The 26,835-nt window shown below is 57.7% G+C and overlaps 1 protein-coding gene and 1 pseudogene across 1 annotated transcript in view; one reads left to right on the plus strand and one right to left on the minus strand.

The window, feature by feature from the left end:
- PNPLA7 (patatin like phospholipase domain containing 7) overlaps positions 1–26,835 on the minus strand; it is a 60,687-nt gene that overhangs the window by 5,186 nt on the left and 28,666 nt on the right. The window contains exons 15-27 of the mRNA XM_025051142.1: positions 24,598–24,675; positions 23,063–23,268; positions 22,350–22,481; positions 21,645–21,768; positions 21,023–21,136; positions 16,142–16,211; positions 13,352–13,501; positions 7,708–7,771; positions 7,378–7,546; positions 6,633–6,815; positions 5,789–5,907; positions 4,752–4,766; positions 695–723 (exon numbers count right to left, since the gene is read on the minus strand). Of these exons, the coding sequence (XP_024906910.1) occupies positions 695–723; positions 4,752–4,766; positions 5,789–5,907; positions 6,633–6,815; positions 7,378–7,546; positions 7,708–7,771; positions 13,352–13,501; positions 16,142–16,211; positions 21,023–21,136; positions 21,645–21,768; positions 22,350–22,481; positions 23,063–23,268; positions 24,598–24,675 (1,453 nt within the window). The remainder of the gene's footprint in view (positions 1–694; positions 724–4,751; positions 4,767–5,788; positions 5,908–6,632; positions 6,816–7,377; positions 7,547–7,707; positions 7,772–13,351; positions 13,502–16,141; positions 16,212–21,022; positions 21,137–21,644; positions 21,769–22,349; positions 22,482–23,062; positions 23,269–24,597; positions 24,676–26,835) is intronic.
- LOC112484826 lies at positions 5,232–5,345 on the plus strand (annotated as a pseudogene).

Below are 26,835 nucleotides of genomic sequence, written 5' to 3' on the forward strand. Positions count from 1 at the left end.
CAGCCTCTACACCGACCAGGAGCACAGAGCAGGCAGTCAGCGCTGCTAGGACCAGCACCCGGGGACGCCGTCCTGTCCCCCCCTCTCCTCCTCAGTGCCTGACTCTCGCCTAAGTCACAGGAAATGCGGCAAAGACTCTGGCTCAGCGAGGGACCTTGCACCCGGTCCGGTGCCTCTCTGGTGTCCTGGGAGGCAAGCCGGCCTCGGAGAGGTGGCGCAGCTACGTGGGCTTTGGACAGTCAGGAGGTGTAGGGACCTGAACCCAGGCCCACTAGTTGAGGGTCAAGGTGGGTGGGACACAGACAAGCCCCCACAGGAGCAGGAGAGCCGGTATCTGACTGAAGTGGCCCTCCTGAGCCTCAGACTACTGTCACCGTTTCTCATGCGCGATGTTCACCACTCAAGCACAGATGACCAATCAGTCATAGGAGAAGACCCCATGGCCACGGCCAGAGGGAAGACAGACGAGAGACGCAGACCCAAAGGAACCAGGAACAGATGGCGACACAGGCTATGAACTGACTGCGCCTCGAGAATCATCAAGGAGCCAACACAGAAACAGACTGGTGCCTCCTGATGGATGAATGAGCAAAAAAGTTCAGAGTGTGCACACGGTGGGCTGTCAAAGCCTTAAAAGGAAGGAAGTCCTGACACTGGCTACCTGGAAGACACGGTGCTCAGGAAACGAGCCAGTCACAGAAGGACACGTCCCGTGGGACCCCACTCACAGGAGGTCTCCAGAGGGGTCAGATCCAGAGAGACAGGAAGTGGACGGTGGGGCCAGGGCTGGGAGTGAGAGTTTAACGGGGACAGAGTTTCCGTTTGGGAAGATGGAAAGTTCTGGAGAGGATGGTGGTGATGGCCGCACACAGTGTGACTGTGCCTGATGCCACTGAATTGCATATTCGAAAATAGTTTAAATGATATTTTATGGTATAAATATTTAACACAAATAAAAAATGTATAACTTTGGCATAGAACTGGAAACTATAAAACTGAATGGAAACTTCAAAAGTAAAAAGGGAAGAACTCGATGATGGGTGTTAACAGATCAGACTGCTGAAGAAAGAAACCGAAATAAAGAGCTCAGAGGGAGACGTTTATGGACCCGGAGGACATCGAACGGATGGAATGTGTAAATATTCTCTTTTAAAATACGTAAAACAGCTTAGACATAAGAGATGCACAGGTCTGAGCCCCATGTCACCGGGGCCCGGAAAGATAGTACAAAAGCGATTTCTGAAGAGAGAATGGTTTGGAATTTTTTAGAACCGATGATGGACATCAAGAATCAGATTCAAGTAGCATTATAAACCCTCAGCATAAATCAAAAGAAAATCACTCCTACAGCACTGAAAACCCAAGGCAGGAAAAGCCTTAAAGCGGCCTGAGAACAAAAGGGTGCGCTTCCTTCAAACGCGCAGCGCGGACGCGGCAGCCCGTCCACCCTTGGTGGTTACGGCAGACACCGAAAGCTCAGCGCCTGGCCCTGTACACGCAATGTCTGCAGCCCATAAGATAGGGTGAAAAAAGAACAATCTAAATCAAAGAGAGCACATTTAAAGAAATAATAGGGAGCGGAAGTTAATGAACCAGAAAACAGAAAACAAACATGCAGCAGAGCATCACCACAACTAAAAGTCGGTGCTTTCAAAGGACCGATTCGAGCTGATGCCTCCTGGGAAGACGGAAAGGGGCGGGAGGGCGGGTAGCAGTAACTAACATCAAGACACTCAAACAGCAAAAACAGCCCACAAAGACTTAGCTAATTCTAAAATTCGCATTTAAGTGCCAGAGACCTAGAATGTCCAGAACAATTCTGAAAAAACAGAACTGAAACAGTTACGCTGCTTGAGGTCGAGATCCGCCACAAAGCCGCAAGCGAGGCTCAAGACAGTGCGGGGGCGTCACGGAGGACGGAACACAGCCCGACACAGATCCGCCCGCACAGCCGCAGGGAAGGGAAGCCTCAGCGAGCGCCAGCGACCTGACGACCACGCGGGGGCGGCCGCCGCCCTCACCTCCTACTGCGCACAGATCTTAGGTGGGCCACAGACCCAGCGGTGCAAGCTAGAATCACAAAGCTTCTAGAAGAAAATACAGAATATCTTTATGGCCCTGGGATGGGCAAGAGCTTCATAACAGCAGAATAACCATAAAAAACTGGAAATCTGCACTTCATCGAAATTAAAAACTTGATCGAAGCTGCCATTATAAAAATGAAAAGTCAAAGATTGAGAGAGTGTATCAGCAGTAAATACATCTGGCAGGAGACTTACATTCAGACCACAAAAAAATCTCTTCTAACTCAGTAACAAAACCAAGCCACCTATTAAACACGGGTAAGGGCCGTAAACAGCACTTCACAGAAGGTACCAAATGGCCAGCACACACGACGTCGTCGGCCCCCAGGGAGAAGCACGTTGGAACCGGACGGGACACAACTGCCCGCACAGCGGAATGGCCATGCTTTAAAATACTGACCATACCAGGGGTGACAAAAACATGGCGAGCAGGGCTCTCGAACGTCACTAGTGGCCGTAAAATGGTATGAGGGCCCCAGGCGCAGGAGTTCATCCAGGTGTGTGCCCACGAGGAAGGGAACACGTCATGCGGAGACCTATCTCGGAACAGCTGCGAGCTCCGCTTGTGTCGCCCGCTGTCCATCAACAGGAAGCGTGAGCGAAGCATGGCCAACCGTGGCCTAGGCCTCAGCAGTGCACCGATGAGGTCAAGGGCAGACATAGTCAGCACAGAGCAGGACACGCAGGCAAGCAGCAAAAAGCTGCGTTAGTGATCTCGGAGAAATCCATCATCACAGTACTGGGACAAAGAACACTATCGAAAAAGCACTCGAGGCAGAGAAATGTTTTAGCAGGAAAGATTAGTAGCAAGATACATTTCAGATAAGTCACCCAGAAGAAAGTGGGACAAACTGTGGGAGGGGATGTGCTGGGGGTGGCTGGTCCACCTGAGCGGCCCCGTCTAACACTAAGGCTCCAAGGAGGGCGAGCGGGGCACGGAGAGGCGGGCATCAAGAACGGCCCCGAGATGCCCGCGGCGTGGGGATGAACAGGGGTGGACCCAGGTACGCGCTCACGCCCCGTCGGCAGAACAAGAGTCGGGCTGTCTCAGAAGCTTCCCCAGAGACACAGGTAACAACGGCGCTGACCTTCTCAACTGGAAGCCAAAGGCCATGGGACCGCGCCTTAGTACGTCTCAGAGAAAATCGCGTCCGTCCACAATTCCACACCCCAACTTTCGGCAGAATGAGGACATCCCCTGTGCCTCGTGCTTAAAACTTTTACCTCCCACTTAACCTCTTTTTCTCTAAGGAGAGTTCTAGAGTATGAGCCCTACCAAAACCAGGAATGGATCAAGGAGGAGGACGACATGGGCCCCAGGAAGTGGAGCCAAACACAGGAGACACGGGCAGCTCCCAAGGTGATGGGGGAGGGTCCCCGGCAGCGGCAGAGCGAGGGGGTGGGCAGGCAGCCCCCAAACGGGGTCAGCAGAGACGCCCCTGCGGGCCAAGCGCACTGAGGCCTGACGCTCCCAGCAGAGTCCGAGAGGAATTAGTGAAGCCCAGAAAACTGAGCAAATGGCAGCTGCAGCAACAGTTAAGCCCGAAGAAGGCAATACGGTCGCACTACCCAATACGATGTGACAGCTCTGTCACCGTGACGTAAACGGAGGCGAGGCGTCGCTAGGGAGGAGCCACACTGGGATTATGAGCGGTAAGGAGGGGTCGAATACATACACAGAAGATAGATGGAGAGATGGATGGTGGACAGGTGACAGATAAGTGATAGATGAGGGATAATGGGGGACGGATGATGGATGACTGATAGGTAGCAGATGGGTGATGGATGAGATGACAGCCATCGACAGGATGACTGCAAGGGAGGGGGTCAGGAACCCAGTAATGTGAAACTACAGAACAAAATGCAGACTAGGAATGCTGCTTAGCGACGTGGACGAGCGGCGGCTGAGCGGTCGGAAGTGGCTGCGCCTGGGTTTGGGCTGGATGGGCAGAGGGCTGCTCTGCTTTGCCACTGACCCCATGTGCCTTAGAGAATGGCCACGTGGCTTTGCGACCGAGTACCACTTTGATTAAAACTAGATCTCCATCAGAAATGCTCCCGGTCAGGCCGTTCTGCCCTGCAAGCCAGGTCTGGGTCCACTGCTTGGGGCCACCTCAACATCCTGCCCCCAGCTTGCAACCTCAGGCAAATCACCTGACTTTCTAGGCCCATCGGCTCAGCTTCCCAGTAAAAGTGTGGCACCAGACGATGCTGGGGACCAGAGGTAAAAGAACAGAGTGCTCTGCACTGTGCCCCTGGGCCAGGCCGGGTTTGGGGTAACAGGAATAGCACGTGAAGGGCCGGCAGCCGAGAGCAGGGTGAGGCCCCTCCTGGGCAGCAGCAGGCAGTAGCGTGTGCCATGAAGAGGCACAGGGTGGGGAGTAGGGGAGTGTAGGGGTGTGGGGGTAAGGGCCCTCCTGCCTGTAAGGGTTTTAGAGCAGGCCTTCACACCTCGGAGTCCCCCATCTGGGGAAGCGGGGACAGTGAGTCGTGAGTCCAGTTACATGAGCAGTTTTGGGGCTCGGCTGCACTGCTCTTCTGAGCCTCCCCAAAGAAGAGGCTCTGGGTCCCCAGCCTGGCAGTGGGCCGCACCTCCCTGCCCGGAACTGCAGAGGAGCAGACCAGCTGGCCTGAGCACGGGTCCGACTGCAGGGGCCGAGACGAGACATCTGGGCACAGTGCCTCTCATCACAGCAACGGCCAAGGGCTCTGGCCTGCTGGCCCCTCCCTTTCCCAGCTCACTCTGAAAGCCATGTCCTTGGGGCACTTTCACCTGGGCACAGAGCACCCGGGGGCCCCGCTAACAGGGCCAGAGGAGGGACTGCCTGAGCACTCACTCGGCCAGCAGTGCTGATGTCCACCCGTGCGAGGGTGGGGGGTGGGCACGGGGAGCTCCAGCCCACAGGGCATCCCCAGCCCTGCACCCAGCCCAGTGGCAGACATTGTGGGAGGTGCCACTCTGCCCCCCAGTTCACCAAGGACAGCCCTGGCCTCATCACACCCTCAGCACTGGCCTCTGAGTCTGTTCCATGTATATTTCTCTTAAACTAAGTTCAGCGGGATGTGGTTCCATAGCTTAGTGGTTAGCACGTCTGCTTTACATGCAGAAGGTCCTGGGTTCGCACCCCAGTGGAGCCACAGCCCATGGTCTATGGCCATGCCACCCTGAACGAGCCCTGTCTGATCTCGGAAGCTAAGCAGGGTGGGGCCTGGTTAGTACTTGGATGGGAGACCGCCTAAAAAGACCAGGTGCTGTAGGTATAAATAATTAAAAAAAAAAAAAAAAAGATTAAGTTCAGGGGAGGCGTACAAGGTCAGTATGACACAAGTGTTTGGGCTGTGAGTCCTCTAAGGAGCTCGGCTTCAGAGGCCCGAGAGCAGATCAGATCCGGCTGTCACTCTACTAAGCACGGGTTAAAATGGAAAGGCTCACCGGAGCCCACTGGAAAGTCTGGCAAAGGACAGAACAGTTTCCAGAAAAGGAGACTCAAGAGGCTCCAGGCACAATCAGAACAAGATGTAAGTTTTCTTCTGCTGCTCTGGCAATGCTTAAAGCCCGGGTGGCCAATTCGAGGGGCGTGAGTTGGGACAGCCTGCGGGAGGCTCTGCTGGGCTGGGCGATGTGCTCTGGGCGCAGCTACACCGCTGAGGACATCGCCCCGCGCATGCGCGCACGGAGCACAGGCGCACAGGCGGGGACTCACCTTGCTCCCCCTCCTCCAAGCACCAGCGCGATGGCGTTGCCGGTCAGCACCCGCGCCAGGCGGGAGAAATCCGAGTGGCGGTCTGGGGGCCTCTGGAAGACCCGCTCGTACATTTCTGCCTGAGGGGCCAGAAGGGGAGGGCTGGGCTGAGTTCACGTGGGCCTGGGAAGTGACACACGGCTCTGTCCAGGACATACCGACGCTGCCAGCACCTTGGTGCCCAGGCTCTCCCAGGAGGATGTTTTCAGAAGGGCCACCCGGGTGAGTGGGCAGTGCAGGCGGCTGGACCACATAACCACGAGCCCAGCAGGAGACCACAGAGCCCTAGAGAGCTGTCCCCAAAGGGACACTAAGCAAACCTCAGCTGAAACCCTGCCTCAGGGTGGAGCGTGCACAGGGCAGGGTTCTCAGGCATGGATGCAGGTGTCAAGACGCGGTCCACGGAGCCGTGGGGCCAGGCAGGCTTTCGCATGTGGGCAGCTTCTGCGGTCTCCCCCCTGCCCAACCCCCAGGACTGAAGACACCATCCAGAAGAGGTGCCCTAGGGCCTGCATGTGCTCCTACCCCAAGGAAGGGACAACGCTGACCTGAGGCCCCCGGGACCCTCCAGGATCACAGGCTCATCCCGATGCCCTGGGCCCCGCCTGTTCGGGGAGCGCGGGCGCCACCTTGTGGCTAGGCTCAAACGTGCGCTCACAATCGGTTCACCGCCTCGCGGAGAGGTGAGCCACCGGCGGCGGAGCCCTGACAGCTCCGACAGCGGAGAATCAGAGCGCAGAAGGGGCGAGTCGGGACCGGGCTGTGGGCTGCAGCTGAGCGCCCCTGCCCTGCGTCCCGGCCTCACCAGCTTGGGCAGGCTCCTCCTGGAGAAGACGCGGCGCGGGCAGCAGAGGTGCAGGTGGCCGGAACACCAGCTACGCATGTTCAGCCACTCCACGGTGCGGGACGGGGCCGGCCCCTCCTCCCGGTGCAGCAGGATCAGCTGCTTCTGGGCGCGCACGGCCTTGCTCTCCAGCATCCGCTCCAGCTGTGGAAGTGCAGAGCCTGCGGTCAGGCAGCCCGGTGACCTGAGGTCCGGCAGGATGGAGCCGAAGGGCAGGATGGGGTTGTCCCTAAAGGTCCCACGGTGGAAACCACCGTGCTGAGCAGCCCCGCACAGGCCGGGAGGGAGGGCCCTGGCCGCGGCACCCTGACTCTGTGAACAGCTGGGCTGGGGAGCAGGGGCCTGGCTGGGGGCAGGGTCTGCGGGTAGGGGCGTGGCCAGAGGGCGGGGCCGTTTCTCTAACGCTGCCTTCTGAACACCCCGGAGCGCCTCTAATGACTTCTGCACCAGGGGAGGGATTTTTAGCTGCCCGGCAATCACAGTGGCAGAAGCTCGTGAGAACAGTGATGCAGCAGAGGAAGGAGGTGGCAAGTGCCACCTGAAGGAATGACGAGGCCCCACTTCATGCCCAGGAAGGTGGAAATAAGCAGACAGTGCAGAGCAGGGGAGACGCAGAACCCAGGCCTCACCCGCGCAGCTCCTCAGCCACACCAGCCAGCCGAAGCCCCACCCCCGCCACCCTGTCCCACCTGGCGGTCCCGCCCACCTCGCCCACTGTGGGCTCCTGCTCGCCCAGGCCCACGATGAGGATGCAGTCTGCCTGCCGGATGCAGCGCTGGGTCCAAGGCGTGAGCGTGCTGTCTGCCTGGTAGAGCACGATTCGGTGGATGTCCTCCTGCTGCCCCAACCAGCTGCACAGCCGGTACTCGTGGGTACTGGAGGGCACAGATGGGGCGCGTGGACACGGGGCGCAGTCAAGGGGCTGGAGACATGGAGGGGCACAGACAAGGGGGCTGACCCAGGGCGCATGCGGACAGGGGGCTCGTTGCAGTGGTGCTCAGACCCCAGCAGGAAGCCCGGCTGGAAGCCAGTGTACCTGTCCAGAGCAGCAGAGCCAAGGCGCTGCTTTATGTTGTCACTGGTCAGCAGCAGGATGGGGCCTGAAAACAGAGCCACTGATGATGGAAACCCGCCGTGGCAGCCGCCCCCGTCAGGATGAGGCCTGCCTGCAGGAGACGAGTGCCCCCAGTCCCCCCTCTGCGCTTCTCACGAGCGCCCCCAGTCCCTCCACCCCGTCTGCGCGTCTCGAGAGCCCCCCAAAACCTTTCACCTTCCAATGAGTAAGTGCCTATGGCCCGAGGTGACCATTCCCTCTGTCCCTGAAGAGGAGACCTCTGGGCAGGTGAGTCCACCTGGTGCAAAGTGCGTGCTGAGCCCCGCGGGTGGGAGCCCGCACCAGTTCAGGAGCTCACCAAGTACAGAAAGGGGGGCCTCTCTGAACCTAGGTCTCCTCATCTACTCAGAGGAGTCTAACCTGCAGCACTGAGGCTATGTGAGGGGAGCAGGGCAAGCACAGCTTGCAAAGTCAGATGATGTAATTTCCCACGTCCAGACCAGTGAGGCTGGCTGGATTCCAACACGGTGTAGTTCCCCGGGGCCGAGACACGCAGCTTTTCACACAGGCGTCCCTGAAACCAGCAGGCGCCTCCGCCAACACATCGTAGAGCCACGGTCCACACAGACAGCGTGATCAGGGCCTGCACGCCCTCGAGGGCCAGTGCCAGAGCTCAGGAAAGGCCTCTGGGGTGCGAGACGAAGCCGGGACCGCGCAGTCTCAGAAGGGCTTCTGCGTGGTGTGCTGGGCAGCCGGGGACCCCCAGGGCCTGGGCTGAGGAGGCCCTGAAGCCCTGCCCTACAGCAGGGAGAGTGTGGGGACACCAAGGGCTCCTCCCACACCCGCACCTGAGCGCCCACCATGGGCGTCTACTAAAAGGTGAGAGTCACCTATCTCCTCAAGCTGAGTGTTTCACCTGCAGAACAGCTGCCCCCCTGAGGGTGGCTCGGGCCCGCCCTGGCCGCATCCACGGCTCTGCACCAGGTGGCAGAGGCCTGCTGATGCGCTGCGGGTGGGGTGGAGGGCGCAGGCCGGTTCAGGGGGCACTCCTGCTCCGGGGGTCGGACCCTGCTAGGAGGCGCCCCAGCTCTGGTCGGTCATCCGCACAGATGGCCTCAGGGCCAGACCGCACCACGGGCCTGGGAGGGGGGGCCTGCCTGGGTGCTGCGGTGACAGCCTGTCCACCTGCTGGATGTGCAGATGTGACAGGACAGGCGGGTCGTGTCTGGCTGCGGGAGCACGCCCAGGTGCCCATCTCCTCTCTCAGCCTCCCTACTTGGACTCGGGGGCCCTGGGGGACCCTCGGGGACGTGGCAGGGTTAGGATGAAGAACTTCTATTTGTCAAAAGGCATCATTAAAGGAACATGAGAGCAAGCCACAGAGAGGGAAAGATGGCTGTTATCTTTGCATCCAAAACAGAAACTGTATCCACGTTACCCAGAGAACTCTGCTCACTGACAAGGAAAGAGGGCAGCCTGACAAAAGGGCGGGTGACCAACAGGCGTCCCAACGGCCCATGAGCAAGCAAGCTTCCCAGTCACGGGCAGCGCACACTGGGGCCACGGCGGGAAGCCGCTGCGCATGCACCGGACGGGGGAAGCGGGGAGACTGGCCACGGGCCGCAGCGGACACGCCCGTCGTGAGCACACAGAGCACTGCCCAGGACACAATGCAGGGTGGGCCACAAGAGGAGTCCTAGTAAACTTTAAAAGACCCGAATCACACAAAGTCACTTTCCAGAGCACTAGAAATCAACAGCAGGAAAAATGGAAAGTTCACAAACGTGTAAATTAAGCAACACGTGTTTACACAAGTGGGTCCAGGAAGTCACAGGGAAATTGGAAAATACCTGAGACAAATGAAAATACGTCATTCCAAAGCTCACAGGACTTGGTGACAGCAGTGCCAAGCGGGGTATGGCCATGGGTGTGCACATGATAAACAAGAAAGATCTCAGATCGGCAACATAACGCCACACCTTAAGCAACTAGAAAAAGATAATCAAACTAAACAGAGCTAACGGAAGGAAGAGAAAAATAAAGATTAGAACAGAAATAAGTAAAACACATGAAAATAAACAATAGAGAAAATAAATTAAACTAAAAGTTGGTTCTTTGAAAGAATCAACGAAACTGACAAATCTTCAACTAGACGAGTAAAGAGATTAAAACCACTAAAATCATAAATGATGGGGCAATATCAATATTACAGAAATGAAAAGAAGTGTAAGAGAGCACTGTGAATAATTGTACGTCAACAGATTGGATAATTTCCTGGAAATGGACAAATTCCTAGAAACACAAGATGTACCAAGACTGAAACATGAAGAAATAAAAAATCTGTATAGGCCTATAACTAGTGAGAAAATTGAATCAGCAGTAATAATAATAACGATGATGACGATGATGATACTAAAACCAACAAAGAAAAGCCCTGGATGACATAGCTCCACTGGTGAATTCTATTAAATATTTAAAGAAAAATTACCAGTCATCTTTGAACTCTTCCAAAATATTGAATTGAACACTTTCTAACTTGTTCCATGGGGCCAGCATCACCCTGATACCACAGCCAGTATGAGACAAAGACACCATGAGAAAATTACAAATGAATCATCTTTATTAATACTTAACAAAATACTAGATAACCAAATTCAGCAACATATTAAGAGGTTTATATACCATGACCAGGTGAGATTTGTTCCTGGAATGCAAGGATGGTTTAACACTGTAATATCATAATGGATGAAATAAACCATATTCACAGAATGAAGGGAAAAAAACACACAATCACCTCAATTGATACAGAAAAAGCACTTTACAAAATTCAACGTCTTTTTATAATAAAAACACTCAACAAAGAAACTTCTTCAACATATTAAAGGCTATACATAAAAAACTGACAGGTGACATCATACTCAATGGTGACAGCCTGAAAGCCTCCCCTAAGACGAGGAAGGAGGCTAGGATGCCGGCTCTCACCACTGCCATTCTACATGGTGCCAGGCGTCCTAACCAGAGCGGTCAGGCGAGAGAACATAGAAAAGGCATCGAGGCTGGAAAGGAAGGAGCAAAACTATCTTGGTTTGCAGACAGGATCCTAAATACAGAAAACTCTCAAAAGTTCACCAAGAAACTTACAACCAACAAATGAAGTCGCGGGATATAAAACCAACACAGAAAAGTCAGCTGTGTTTCTGTATAGCAGTAATAAACATACCAAAAAAGGCTAAAAAAATAATTCCATTTACAACAGCATCAAAAACAGTAAGATACTTAGGAATAAACTTAACCAGGGAGGTGAAACACACTGAAAACCACAAACACTGCTGACAGGAATTAAAGACGCAGATAAGTGGAAACACCCCGTGATCGCGGACTGGAAGACACAGTAACGGGAAGACGTCAGCCACCAGTGCCGTCCCCGTCAAAACCCCGGTGTCGTTTTTTCAGGTGTAGAAAAGCGCACCCTAAAATCCATACAGGTCTCGGGAGACCCTGAACAGCCGGAACAATCTTGGTGAAGAACAAAGCTGGAGGACCCGGACTTCCTGATTTGAAAACAGACTATAAGGCTACAGTCACCAAACAGTGCGGTGCTGGCAGTGGAACGGAACCGTGAGCCAGAGCCTCACACATGTCACATGATCGTCAACAGGGGCGCCAAGACCACTTGATGGAGGAAGGGGGTGTCTTTCAGCAAATGGTACTGGGGCAACTGGACAGCCACTTGCAAAAAAAATTAACCTCTACCTAGATATCACACTCTATACAAAAATTAGCCTAAAAGCAGATCATAGATTTAAATGAAAGCTGCAAGCCTTTTACAAAAAATACAGGAGGAAACCTAGGCCCTAGGGCTAGGTGGAGAGTTCTTAGAAAAGATGTTTAAAGCACGGCTGAGAAAAGAAAAAATCAATGAACTGGACTTCGTCAATAGCGTCAAGAGGCTGAAAACACGAGTAGAGACTGCAGCGAAGCATCTGTAAACCAGACGCCCAGCAGGGGGCTGGATACAGCATCCTGGGACCTGCGCAGCCAGGACGAGGTCTGTGGGGCGCGCCACCCGGGAGGGGCGCAGGGCTGACCGCAGGAAAGGCCCCGGCAGCACCTACCAACGGAGGAACGAAGGGAAAGCGTGACGCGCTCTCCACCCACGCACCCGAGCAGCAAGATGAGCCGGTGACGACACCGAGCGCTGGCGAGGCCGTGGACACGGGACAGCACTGCACACCGCCGGCGGGAGCACGGGGGCCGCGGCTCCGGGAGTCCTCGCGGCCGTCACGACCCCGATCCTGCCCATGTCCTCGGAGGGGCGCACTCGCGCGCGCAGCCCCTTCCCGCACGCCGTCGCAGAGCAGCTCACAAACCCCACGCGGGACACGCGCCCCGTCAGCAGGTGAAGGCGCGCGGACCCGTGCAGGCCAGACCGCTGGCATTCCTCGGCAGGGAGGGGACGTGCTAGCGACACGCGGCGTCATTCTGAGCGAAGAAAGCCAACTGCGAAGGCCACATACTGTTGGCTCCCTTTTCATGATGCTCGTTGGGAGAGGGCTGTGGGGTGGGCGACTGCAGGAACCGACGCCAGAGCCACAACAGCACGGTGCACGCGCGCATGCGCAGAACTAGGGGCATCTGCAGACCGCACGGGGGCCGTGCACGTGTCAGCTTCCGGGTCCGGATGCTGCAGTTCCGGGGCCGTGGATTTGTCTACTAGTTTTGTAACTTCCTGTGAATCTACAATTATTTGAAAATAAAACACTTTTCTAAAGAACGGAACAAGCTTTTCTGAAGCAGCGCGCCTCCACTGTGCACCTGAGGATGGCCGCGGCTGGCCGCAGGCGGCGGTGCGGGCGGCAGAGGGGCGGGTCGCACGCTGCGGCGTGCTTTACGAGACAGAGGCGGAGGCAGCGGGCGCATCGAGCCTTCTGAGTTTTAAAATGTCATCTTGAGAGTAACTTGTAAATATTAAATATCTGTGGAAGTAGCCTTGTTTTATAAAGCATTTCTGTTTGGCGCCTAGGAATGCTTTGTTATCGCATGCCTGGATCAGACAGAGAGCGTTTCCACAGGCACGGAAGCTCCCATCACAAGCACGTCTATGACAGTGACATAATATCTGCTGCACCGTTTTTTGAAGAGGACCCCAGAACTTAGTATGACCGCAGCACAGAAAACTGACCTACTGTCTATCACTGTGGTCACTCACAACCGCATAAAATGCATGAAGTCTGAAGAATGAAGAATGCTCAATGGCTTGGGAACGTCTAAGAGCTCGCGGGAATGTCAATTCCTGCTTCCTGAATCCCAAAGCTTCACCGCTGTCAGGAACTTGGAACCGCTGCCCCAGCTTCCCGACTGCAGCCTAAGGCCTGCCTGAGCGGCAGCCAGCCCCCTCGCCACTGCGGCATCCTTGCCAAGGGGCGGAGCAGCTGTGCATGCCCCTGGCAGGCTCAGACCCCAAGAGGGACTCCTCGGGGGCTTCAGCTCTCTGCCCTCCCCAGCACCCCCAGGGCTTGGCTGTGAGGGCCACACTAGCTCCCGTGTCAGAAGAACCTGGAAGGACCTACGGAGCAGGGGAGGAGGAGGCATCTGGCCAGGCCTATGGCCATTGGGTGGGGCTTACCGATGGCACTGAGGGCATGCTTGAGCTCCAGGGCGAAGGCGGTGAGGGGCACATCCTCCGACACAGGCATGACGGCCACCGTAGAGAGGTTGCTGGCGGGGATCCCCGAGTCCCACTTGCCACCTGCAGAGTGTAGCCCGAACTGGTGACCTGTGAAGCACAGGGTCCTGTGTTGGCTGGCCCTGTGATAATTTCAAAGTGTCCCTATCTGTTTCTGGATGACACGTGGCACAAGCAGCCTGGGACGAGAGATGGGCACCAGGTCTCGTGACTAGAGCTTCTCCCCCACTGGCCGCTGAGCACCTGGCACACCAGGGCAGGCCCACTGAAGGAGACGCTGAGACAGAGGCGTGGCATGTGGGAATGAATGTGAGAGCCAAGAAAACTCAAACCCTTAAGATACGCTGCCGGGCGGGGCCCTGTCCTTTGAACCAGCCTCCTAGGGGTCTTCACCACTCGCTCTAGAAAGAGGAAGCCATCTGTTTGGATGATGGACAGACATGTTCTTCATCTCAGACACTGTGGGGAGGACACAGCGACCCCCTGGACATCAGCGCTAGTTCCCGGGGCAGTGCCCTGAGCCTCTGAGGACAGTCCCTAGCGCTGAAGTGTGTCAGGCCTGCACAGCCTGACCTGGGGGCCAGAGAGGGGAATGCAGGACGGCGGGATGAGTGGGTTGCTGGGAGCAACTCGGGGCAGGGAAAGAAGATGAGGCCTGGGAGCTGGGCACTGGCGCACACAGGGCAGCAGAGGGCCTGCCCCTGCTTCCCACAACCTTTTCCCGGGGAAGCCCTCCCTGTGAGGAAGGGCCGGGAGTCTGGGCCTTCAGGACAGGCACATGGGAGGTTCTGGTTCTGGCCAAGGGGAGAGGAGTAGGCACATCCCACCGCTGTCACCACTCACAAGGACCCAGCTCTCAGGAGACTCAGAAGGGCGCAGAGAGGAAGACAGCCCGGTTTGGGACCGTCACTCTTGGGAAAACGCCCTATGAATGCCACGGAAGCGGCAGTAGCCCCACCGCTTCCCAGCTCCAGGCAGGCAGGGCCCAGCCATCCTCCTAACACTGAGTGCTGCCTACTTTCCAGGGGCCCCAAGCACTAAGCAAACACAGGCTTCCTACCTGCGTGGGGCTGTAGACACAGTGGGGTGGAGCCCCCAGTCCCCCACGTCCTGCACTAACCAGGAGAGCTGGCACCCCCATAGAGAAGACCATAGAGAAGGGGGAAGGGGAAAAAGGAATTCTCTAACTCTAGCGCCAAGACCATGCACGAAACCAGCCAGAATCACACAGCGGTGGCTCTGGGGACTGAGTATGGTGTGCAGCACCAGCCAGCCCTCGCTGGCTCTGGGCAGCGCACACATGGGCAGACCCAGGTACCACTGCAGAGGCCCTGAGAATTCCATGCGCACTGAAGCAGCCCAGGAGGGAGGGCCAGGACGTGCTCCGTGAACGTGAGCACACCGACGGTCTGCTTAAATAGAAGCCTTAAACGGAAGCAGTCTCACGACATAAGACTCAAAAAACGGGGTACAGTCCAAAATCACCAGGCATACCAAGACCCAGAAAAATCTCAACTAGAACAAGGAAAAAGACATCAACAGACGAAAACGACAACATGTCTCAGAATTTGGAATGACCTGACAAGGACAATAAGGCTGTGATCAGAGAGAAACAGCGGTCACGAACGGTCCTGAAACAGAGGCATAAACAGAATGACGGAAACAAAACTCTCTGGATGGGCTGAAGAGCAGAATTGAGCCGAGGAAGAGCCAATGACCTTGAAGACAGATCAAAAGAAACTATTCAACCAAAACACGAGGGAGAGAAAAAGATTAAAACTGTGCGTCAGAGCCCTTTGGGATAACAGCAAACCCAGGAATCCCAGAGGAACAGAAAGAGTAGAGGGCTGAAGAATGTTTGAAGGAAAAAAAGCTGAAACCTTCCCAAATTCGGTAAGCTACAAACCTATAGATTCACGAAGATGAGCAAACCCCAAACAGGATAAACCCAGAGAAATTCACGCCCGGACACTCCAAGATCAAACTTCTAAAAACTAAAAGACAAAGTCCCCACGACTCCCTGTGCTCAGGAACAAGGCACAGGAGCACCCTGGAGGCCAGAGGGAAGAGGCGCAGCCCTGCGAGGGACTGTGGGCGCAGGACCCCATATGTCGTCCCCCCCGTGGGGCGGGGCGTGCAGGTGGGCTCGGGTGAAGGGGAGCTAAGAGGACAGGTGGCCATGGACCTGCTCTACAGAGCTGTTGTCAAAGGGGCTTCGCCAGAGAGAAGGGACGTGACACCCATCCTCCTGCAGCTTACACAGCGGTGCAGGAGACAGCAAACGCCAGCTGGGGAGACATGTGATGTGCCAGGGGGTGGCGACAAGTGCAGAGGAGGAAAGTGAAGCAGAAAACAGGAACTGAGGAGTTGGGAGCATCATGGTGCATGGGGCTCAGAGAGGCTACGCTGAGGCTACGCTGAGGCTATGCATGGGGCTCAGAGTGGCTTGGGGTAGGGGGAGGAGTGGACTCTGCAGAGGGTGCTCAGGGCAGAGGGGGCAGAGGTCACAGAACAGCAAGGAGTCTAGAGTGGAAGGCTGTTGACTATGACAGACGCAGACCACAGGGTAGGGCTCCATGCTTGGTGGGCGGGGGTGTGGGCAGGGCTAGGGGTTGGTGGGTGTGGCTCCATGCTTGGTGGGCGGGGCTGTGGGCAGGGCTCCAGGTTTAGCGGGAGGGGCTCCAGGTTTGGATGGGTAGGGGCTCCCAGGCGCCAGGCCTGGGGACATACCTGTTGCAGTTCCCTGCTGAAGGCTGCCCAGAATCTTCTCACCCAAGAGATGAATCAGCCGAGTCACAACCTGAGGGTGGAGAAAGAACAGACCCAACCACACATTTTAAACCAAGAAGGCAAGGACCTTGGGTTCACCTCTTTGAAACCACATGGCCATAAACTGCTCTGGGACATGGGTGGGTGATGGGTAGCTGGGTTGCCTGAACAGGTCGACTGGCAGTGGTAGGTGCAAGGAGCAAGTGCCCTGAGACCCTGATGGTGGGCCTCTCCTCTCATTTCCAGGGCAGGAAACATGGGACAACCCCCCAGGGAAGGCCAGACCCCCGGCCACAGGCCAGTGGGTACTTCCCAGAACGAGCACTGGCTGGGATTACTTGATACCTGAGAAGTCCTACTTTTTAAATGTTACTGTTGACTGTATTAGTACTAAAATGTTTAGAGTGAGAACAGGAGTATTTAAGGTTGGAATGTCAAAGTATCTGTCATGTACTCTTGGCTGCTGACCGCCTTTGCACTGTTGAGGTGTTCAGACCACAGGGGACACACTGCACTACAGCCTCCCGCTGTGGCTCAGATGCAGCCCGTGGTCACACTGTCTAGCTTCAGAAAAACCCAAGTCACCTAAGACAGCATGCTGAGAACAGAGAGGTGACGGAGGTCGCTCCCTAAGGCCAATGCTGCTCCTCTCCCCGCTCTCTGCACCACCCCCACCCCCGCCAGCCTCCTGTCTGCTTCCTGAACCTCCAGTGCAGTGTGGGGCTACTCTGGAAGGAACCAGCTCTGACACCTTACACTCCAGTGACCAGCACTCCCCAGCCCCCGCCAGCCAGCCCTCCACTTGCGAGCCAACTCTGAGGACCCCGTCAGCCCAGGATGCTGGAGGCAGAGACTCACGGAAGACACAGGTCAAACTGTCCAAACTGTAAGATGCGAGATACAAAGGAGTGTGAGCAGAGGGGTCCGAAACAAACTAAAGAGGAGGGTCTGCGCCATACTCAACTAACATAGCATCGAACTGTTGGTAGGGGCTAATTAAGAAAGACACTTAATTACAGAAAATTTCAAACACATACACAGGCAGAGAGACACCTGTGAACCCCACCCTCCCTTCACCCTATTTCACACACACCCTTGAAAAACTCTGAAGCCAATCCCAAACACGTTTTACCTATTAATATTTGAACTTGTCTCTCTAAAAGAACCTTTAAATACATGACAACATGTAACGATCAGAATTACAAATTGACAATAATTCTGCTAAAGATAATTTAAAAAGTGGTCTTTTCTACTTTGAAAAAGGTTCAAAATAGGCCAACGAACACATAAAATGTGCACAGCATCTTTACCATCAGGGAGATGCAGATTCCAATCGTGTGTGTGTGTGTGGGGGGGGTCCGTTTCCCACCAAGAGCTGGGCTCGAGTCTGACAGGGGGGTCTGACCACCTGAGCACCAAGTGTCAAGATGCCACAGACAGGACCTCCACTGCTGGGGACCTCTGGCACAGCGTGGAAGCTGGTGGACAACGGCTCAAACTCAAACCCGCATCTCCCCTCGGCCCGGCAATCGCGCTCTCAGGCAGCACCTGAGAGACATGCAAATGGGCCATGAAACACTGACTCGAGGACGCTCTGAACGGCCCTTCGCAACGGCCTCGACCTGGACGCCACCCATGTAGCCATCACGGGGGGTGGAGGGACAATTGGAGTGACAGTGATGCACCGCTCGGAAACAAAGAGACGTGCCAGCAACACGCAGAACCACGTGGGTCCCTCGCCGCCACCCCGAAAGGACAGCACCGGTCAGGTTCCATCTGCACCAAGTCCGAGCGCAGAGGACCACATGGGTCCCTCGCCGCCACCCCGAACGGCAGACCCAAAGGACAGCACTGGTCAGGTTCCATCTGCACCAAGTCCGAGCGCAGACAGAAAGGGCCAGCCTCTGCTGGGGGCCGGCAGTGTGGAACGCCGTCAGGACTGGCCTGGGGCTTCTGTGAGCGGCACATGTGGGAGCCTGGCCCACCAGCCCCCACTGCCCTGACCCCTTTGCAGCTCACGCTACTCCCAGGCTCTGCCACGCAACTTGCCAATGGCAGGGAGGAAGTTCAGTCCCCGCAGGTCGGCTTGGGTGCTGGCATGAGCTGAACGTGGACGGCCTCAGTCGGCTCTGTGGACAGCGAAGCACCGAGGCTGGTGGCCTGGGGACAGGAGGTGGGGAGGGTCTGTGGACCCCCAGGGAGCTGCCCTGCAGAGGACGCAGTGGGTGGGATGGTGGGCAGGCCGGCAGCTGTGGCCGCCTGTCTGCCTTGAGGACCCAACAGCAGGGTGCGCTGAGGCAGAGCCGGCACCGACCGCAGGTGTGGCCAGCCTTCCCTAGCCCCGCCTGAGGACTGCCCATGTCGGAAGCTGCAGAGTGTCACCCAGAACCAGGGGCTGGTCAGGACCGTGGCCCACAGGCCCAGCCCCCTCTCGCCACCCAGAGCTGCTGGCAGGGCAGAGCCACGTGTCAACTACTGGCCTCCAAAGGTGCAGCTGAGGCACCAGCCGAAAGGTGTGTCCCGGTGGCGAGGGTACCACCCGCCAGGACCCCCAGACCAGTAGCTGCTGTGCAGCGGTGGCCCGAGGCCGACTGTCATCCCCTCACCCATGCTCCCGGCCACCACAACAAGCACGCTGCCCTCCACTGTGGTCTCCTGGTGCTGCAGCGGGCCACCCCCAGGCCCTCGGATGCAAGTCCCCGAAACCACAGGAGCCGCAGGCCGGTGAAGTACTAACCGAGGGAGGGAGGAAGGGCTGACTGCCTTCTGGTGAGTCTCAGGACGGGGGGGCCTGGTGGCCTGGGGTGTGGGGGTGGTGGTGACAACTGGAGTGACAGCTGTGAGGGAATGGCAGCGGCTTGGCGTGGAGTGAGGGTGACTGTCGGGGTACTGACGGTGACACGCGGCTGCAGCGGGGGGGTCCTGAGGGAGGGCTGCACGTGCCCATGAATAAGGGTCGGGATGATGGGACGGGCCGAGGTGGGGACGCGCGGGCCACGTCAGGAGGACCAGATCTGGGATGCGAACGTCCACACGAAAGACGACATACACATCTGACAGCCAAGGGCGACTGAAGCCAGGACGAACAGCGCCGTGGGACGGGAGAGCAGGCCACTGTCTCTCACGGTGAAGGCCGACCACAGACGGGAAGCAGCAGGAAGGGGAGAATCAACACCGAGCACTCAGGACAGTCCTGGGCCCCCAGGAGGCTCAGAGCCCCTCAGGGTGGTCACCTCACGGACACCAGGCCCAGAGCTGGAAAGGTGGCCAGGAGCAGGGACAGGACAGGACAGCACGGCCAGGGGCTCAGGCAGGCTGGGCAGCCCGAGGACAGAACCCGGCCCCGTGTGCCGCCCCCCGGGCCACTGAGAAGAACGTTCCCCGCGTTCCCCGCATCCGCGTTTCCCTTTCGGTTATCCGCGGTTGGCCACAGACTGAAAGTATTACATGGAAAAGTCCAGAAATAAAAAATTCATGTTTTAAATTGCAAGCCATGCTGAGTAGCGTGACGAGATGTCACATTGCGCGGCTCCGTCCCTTTGTCCAGCGTCTCCCTGTCTGAGCTCCCTGCCCGCGGGGCACACACTCCGTCTCCAACGAGAAAGACTTGCCCTGGGACAGGACCACGCCTGCCACACAACAGGACGCAGCTAGGCCTGCAGGGGACCTGCGTCCACTGCCACAGCTCTCGCAGCAAGCCTCTGTGGCCGGCCTTCCTCCATGGTCCCCCGGGGGGCCCTGCTCCATCTCCACTGCCACCTGGGACTCGGAACCCCGCCCCTGCCACGCTGACCTCGACCCACAGCCCTACCTGTTTCCCTAGTAAAGAGGACTTTTCTAGTAAAGAGGGTGCGTACTATCCGTAACTATAATTTTTACTCTTTTTCCAGATGTGTGCCAGTTGTTTCCTTTTTTCTCCAACATTTTTTATTAGCTGGGAGGAGCTGTCTCGTTTTGGATTTTGTTCCAGAACAAAGTCTCCTTTAACGGTTTCCTTTCAATCCTCAGAGCATTTATTCGTAACGGCTGGATTCTGTTAAATGCCTCAATAGAATCATAAGGTTTTCCTTTTTCCTTTTTGCCATAATTCATTGTATTTTAATAACTTCCCACACTGGCTGACATTCTCTGTGTGGACCCTAATCAGACACCTGTGTTTCTAGCTGACGTGCTAATATAGAGTCCATACGGCTACAGTACTAAGAAACAACGGAGTTTCCTGTTGAGCTTTGGTATCACAGGCGTGTTAACGTCATAAAAGGGCCTGGGGGACTTGCCATTTGTTCTAGAACGTTGATGTCTGCAGGACACCTGCTGCCATGCTGAAGCAGTGGACGGGCCTGACCCTCTGCTTCCTCGGCTGCCCCCTGCTACTCAGGCAGGGCGTGAAGACCAGAAAGCCAGTGTGGGGACGCCCCAGGAGCGGGCCCCATCTTGCTGCCTGGACGCATAGCGGGCTGGCCCAAGCCTTGCCTGCCCTCCTCAGATTTCGGTTTCGACTTCCCCGAGCTGCACAGTGAGCAAGGTCTGCACTGCCTAGACCACACTGCCACTAGGCCCTGTCCCCACCTGCTATTACCTGTGACACAGCTGGTCGGGGCACAGCCTCAGACACGTGGGGCCAGGTGGGCTTCACTTGCTGGGTCCCTGTGCCCTCTGTACCTCTGGCCGGCGCCCACACACCTGCCCGAGGCCCTGTCTGCCCTCAAAAACATGAAGCCAGTTTGTTCCACTGTCTCACCTGAGCCCCCCGGTGACCTCAGACAGGACACAGCCCGCTGCACAGCGATCATGACCTCACGGTGACGCCCACCCCCATGCAGCCTGGGCAGGAGCCCTCACCTGTGGGTACCTGCGCTTGATGGAGGTCAGGGCCCCTGTGGGGAGCTTGGCCAGCTCCGAGTCGCGGATGGCATGCACGGTGGTGGCCCTGGGCTGGTGTGTGAGCGTCTCCACCTGAGGGGACCGGAGGAGCCTGTGTCACACTGGTGGGCAGAGCGCACAGCCGCTCCTCTGGAAGTGTGGAGCAGGTGACTAGCGGGAGGGAAAGGCACCCGCCCAGCCCACTGTGCTGCGGCGTGCAAGGGGGCACACGGTCAGCAGCACCGGACCTGCCAAGGCTGAAGGGGCCCCAGCACCCAAGACAGGGTGCCCCGTGAGGCACCGAGAACAGGGCAGGCAGCTGTCCCAGCCGGGGCCTCCTCCCACACACGAGGGTCTTGGAGGAACCACCTGGGCCCCATCCCTCCTAGAGACCTCTGACCTTTGGCCTCCAGAGGCAACCCCAGTGCTGCTGCCCAGGCTAGGAGCAGGCAAACTGCTCGAACCTAAGAACTGCGGGGGTAATCACCCTCCCCCTCCGACCGAGTTACTCCGAGGGCTCATTCCCCTCGCCCAGTTAAGGAGCCAGGTGGGCCGGGCGCCGCCCCAGCATGCGACGCAGCCGAGGGCACCTCAGACCTACCACACCGATGAGGTCGCCACGGCCATATTCCCCAGCCAGGCGCTTTTTGAGGTCATCCTTCCGGACCACGGAGCGCAGCCGGCCGCTGAGGACGATGTAGGTGCAGTCCGACTTGTCCCCCTGCCTGTGAGGGTGGGGCGCTGGGAGTGGGCAGGGCACAGGCCAGGAGCCCCCGCCACCCCCGCCCCCATGCTAATAAAGGAATGCAGTCTTCTCCCTAAATTTTTTTGGACAATAGTTATTTTCCATTAAAAAACCTATATGCTAACATGGAAAGGGCTCCTGGTGGTTTGTAACTGATTAAATAAAACTTCCTTAGCTTTAATACCACAAAATCGACAGCTATGACTCAGGTCCGGATTAGCCGCTGTCCTAACCAGAAGATAAGGGTGCTCCTCCGAGATCACAGGGGAGCCCGTGGCACAGAGGCTCACAAAGGCTGCAGGAGCGATGCCTCTGTTGGGCCGTCTTAAGGGAGGGTGTGGATTTGCAGGTACTGACGTGGAAAGATGCCACGGAAACGTTGTGTGCCTGTGTGTGCACATCAGCACAGAATGGGAGGAGCCCAAGGCGTGTTCTGGAAACTTCAGAGCCACGGGAGCCATGCCCAGCCAGTCTGCCCCCCAGCCAGCCCTACCCCGCGGGCCCACCTGTGCTCTGCAGGCCCCACCTCCGCCTCCGCCCAGCCCCGCCCCGCGGGCCCACCTGTACACTGCACGCCCGGCCTCCACCTCCATCCAGTCCAGCGCGAAGTCGATCTGCCGCACGAAGGGCGACATCCGCTTCACCACTGTGTGCGCCACGCCCAGGACAACGGTCGGCTGCTTCCGCATGATCCTGCCGCGCCAGCCCAGTCATTCCAGCCCCGTGCTGGCTCTGCCCCTTCCCTCCAGGCTAAGGCGCGCGCCAACAGGCAGGGCCTGCACCTCCACTTATCGATCAGTAAGACCCACTTAGCAGGGGACGCGGCCCTTGGCCAGGGACTGGGACAGAGCACGGCACTCAGTTGGCCACCTGCTCCATCCACCCCATGTACACCCAGTGCTAGTGGCTCTGAGAGAGCTGTCCACCTCGGGGGCTCGTGCTGTGAGCCCACAGACACACGACACGCACGTGATGATACACATGTGGATATACATGAACACATGACAGAGGGACACACGAGCACACAGACACCCAAGAACACACAGACACACGCAGAGGGACCAGGCCTGGGCCCCCCACAGGCTGCTCCCCTGTCTGGGCCTGGACGGCTGAGTGGGGTTTACGTCCGTCCAGTTCGCCTCCACAGCATGACACCCATTCCTGCCGTCTCTCCCTGTCACGCCGCTGTCCTGCCTTCTCCCAGGACTCCTGCCTCCTCGAGCGGGAGCAGGGCGAGGGGCGGGACCCGAGCAGAGCCCCGCAGGTGGACTCACTCGTAGAAGTGCGCCTTGGAGATGCACAGGAAGCTGCAGTCCCTGTTGGCCCTGATGGTGAAGATGAGGGGCTCGCCAGTGAGCACGGCCAGCTGGCCCACCATCTCCCCGGGGCGTGTGACAAACAGGCAGGTGTCCTCCTCGCTGTCGACCCTCCGCTGGTACACGTGCAGCAGCCCCGAGACCACGAAGAGAATGTTCACGTCCTGGCGGGGACAGGCGCGGGCCCGTGGTCAGCTGCCCACCTCTGTCTGACTCGTCTCACAACTGGAGACATGTGGCAGTGTCCACGGGCAGTTTTGTCATTTAATTATCGGTCACAGGAGGCCTGGGGCAGTCAGCCCAGCCTTGGACTCACAAAGGATCCACCCATGCACCCGCATGCTTCTCTGTCCCACACAAACGTGCGACCCGCTTAGTGTTCACCGAGCAGAGGGTACAACCTCTCTTCCTCAAAAGTGATCCACAAGCTGAGTCTCCAAGACTCTGTGCAGCCCTGACAGTGGCTGGCAGGCCCGTCCCCCACATGCCCCGACCCATCACACGCACTGCAGGGCCAATGCTACACGGCCCGTGCGAGCCTTTGCCCGTCACACGCCCGCTTGGAACTGGCTCACCCGGCCCCACTGATGACCTCATGGTCCGAGCCACAGCCAGTGCAGCGGAAATGAAAGGCTGGCTGTGCTCATGGGGCCAGGGCTGCTTGATGGCGCAGGTCTGGGAGGCTGGGGCACACTGAGGCCAGCTACTGCTCCGGCCGTGGCCCCTGGGGCACTTGGCAGCGCAGCATGGGGAGAAGGCTGTCCCCACTATGGCGGCCAGGCTGCGCGGTACACGACGTCAGTGGCAGTCTGTGTCCTTTGAGGAAAAGCCAGGAGAAAAGGGCCAGGGCGGAGACAAACAGCGACGTGGTGCCTACGGCAGCACGTCCAGAAGGCCTAATGCCGCACGTGCCCAGAGCCCCTGCCGCCCTCCGTCCCGCCCCGTATCAGCTGGTGTCACCTGGGCCCAGCCCATAAAGCACACAGGGCGAGCAGACCGGAGAGCAGGCCCAGGCTCGGTCTGCCTCCCCAGCAAGAGAGCGGGTCTGGCTGCGGCTGCTCTGAACGCAGAAGGCACAAGCACGCTGGCGTGCGGGCCAGAGGGTGCGACCCCCACAGAGACGGCCCAGGGCTCCCGCCTCCCGGCCAGGCAGAGGTGCGGAGGTGCGACCCGCCCAGCACATTGAGGCTCCCAGAACCGGAGACTCCTTCGTGTGTGGAATCAGAACGGATCTTCGTCTGCGGCTGGGTTTAAGAGCTGGGGAAGAAGACGCCCTTCTTCCTGGCTTGTGTGTGTGACCAGGAAACACGTCCACATGTGCACGCGCATGTGAGTGTGGACACGTGCCCGCCCCATGAGGACAAGCCCGAGGGGAGCCTTCATGGAAACGGTGACGAGACCCTGCATTGTGCGTCCAGCGCCCCCCATCCAGCCCGGCTGCAGTGCCCGACAGCCCTGGCGACTGCTCGCCTGGACCGCGTTCTCTTGCTCACCTGGTCTCCCTGTCTTGACACCACCGTGCCGCCCGGGACGTGGAGCAGCGCCACACGGCCGTCCAGCAGAGAAGGGTCCTACGACAGAAACACAGCGTCAGCACAGGGGCCGGGGAGACGAGTGGAAGCGGAAGCAGCACCTGGCTCCCCAAGAGGCCACAGACACAGGGGCCTTAGAGCACTGCCCAGCGGGACAGCCAGCTGACGTCTGGGCACCGAAGTGGCGGTATCGGCCCAGGACACACGGGACGTCAGTGCAGCTGTGCCGAGTCGGACTGGCACCCCGACATGGGCTCTGAGGGCGGGCGCTGGCCCTTCTCCACAAGAGCCACACACAGGCCGGAGCACACAAGGTGCCAGGCGTCCAGACGTGCTCTGAGCTCCCACTGGGGCGTGACCCCGGGAGAGCGGGCATGGGACGGAGGGAACCCCTGAGGTGCCCCCGTGCGGGAACCGCAGCTCACGGGACTGCTCACAGGTCAGCTGTGGAGGACGATCAGGACCGCATCATTAACAGGTGGGCGGCTCCAGCCCGGGCACCAAGGCTGCTGACATGGCCGAGAAAGCGAGCTTCTGAACAGGGTGCGGGCGGACCCCAGGAAACCACCAGGGAGCCACTCGGCCTCTTCCCTACGATGGGGGCTGGAGAACCACCGACCGCCGCAGGTGTGGCCCCAACCACCGGGACACTTACAAGACAGCTGCAATTTTGGGCCCAACCAGTTGAAGACGTTAAAGGGTTCCTGCCACGCTTTTAAGAATCACACGGCATTGTGTTTGTTTAGAAATACCACACGTCTTTTAAAGGAAAATACTGACAACTCTGCTAATGTGATGTGACAACAGAGGATGGGGTCGCCGCAGGGGCACAGTGGGGACCCCAGGGGCTTAGTGCTCTTGGGGTGCAAATGAAATAAGACAGGTCACGAGCTGACCGACATTTTGCTGGAAGATGGGAACTCGGTTTCATTAGAGTTTTCTGCACATTTTGTCTGGTTTTAAATTTTCCCATAATCAAGTTTTTTAAAAAAGACTTAAGGAACAAATCATCAACAGCCGCGTGTAGCCCTCAGACCCTGATCTGTATGACGTGACGAGAAATCGTGAACACTGTTCTCGGACCTCGGGTTTGCAGACCACATGTACGGAGCTGGGAGGCCACCGTCGGCCTGGCAAGTAGGGTGCTGGACAAGCTGCAAAGCAGAGCCATCGGCGAAGGGTGGCCACAGCAAACCACTGTCCGCACCGGGGCGAGGCAGGAATACGCGCAGGGCGGGGACAGCAGGTGGGCTCCGCGTGGCAACAGCTGACGAGCTGTGGGGGGCTTGGCAGAGGCCTCTAAGAGGGGAGGACCAGGAGACCCAGCCGCAGGGCCCCCGTGAGAGGTACCCACAGGCCCGAGCAGGCTCGCACGTAAACACTGGAGGGGAACCCTCAGTCCCCGGCCGGGCGGGAACAGACCACTTGGAATGCCAGGAGCGCTGTTTTCTTGATGAGTCCTGTCCTCGGGGACACCAGCCACCCGGAGCCTCACCTGCTGGGGCTTTACCAGAGCCCGGCTGACCTGGAGGAGGGACAGTCAGCTGCCGCTCATACTGGCCGTCCTGTCCCGAAGGGATCGGACGTGAAACAAGCGCCGTGAGGCTCACGGTGCAGAGGCTCGGGCGCCAGACACGGAGCCGTTCCCGGAACTACAGAACACTGCCCCCGCCTCCCTCTGAGGGACTAAGGTCCCCTGACAGCAGCTCCCGCGTGCATGTGCATCACGTCCGGCCACGAGGAAAAATGACAAGCCACATCACGAAAGCAGAGGACCCACTCTGAAGAGACAGAGCCAGCCTCTGAGCCAGACACAGACACAGCAGGGACACAGGGTTATCCGTGAGCTGAGCCTGAGCAGCAAAACAGATGCAGCCAAAAAAGACCGATACACGCAGGATGGACTGTCCAGGGACAGTGAGACAACTACAAAGTGTAACTTATGCGTTGCGTTAATGTCAGAAGGAGAACAGAGAAAGGAACAGAGAAAATACTTGGAGGAATGACGACTGCAATTACTGTCAGACACCAAACCACAGATCCAGGAAGCTCAGAGAACCCCGAGCAGAATAAACGCCAAGAAGAATACACCTAGGCACGTCACATTCAAATGACAGACAACCAAAGATAAAGACAAAATCCTGAAAGAAGCCAAAGGCAAAAGGCACTTTGCCTGTAGAGGAATTGGGGTGAGATGTC

The sequence above is a fragment of the Pteropus alecto genome, unplaced genomic scaffold (genome assembly GCF_000325575.1).
Source record: "Pteropus alecto unplaced genomic scaffold, ASM32557v1 scaffold67, whole genome shotgun sequence".
Lineage (NCBI taxonomy): Eukaryota > Metazoa > Chordata > Mammalia > Chiroptera > Pteropodidae > Pteropus > Pteropus alecto.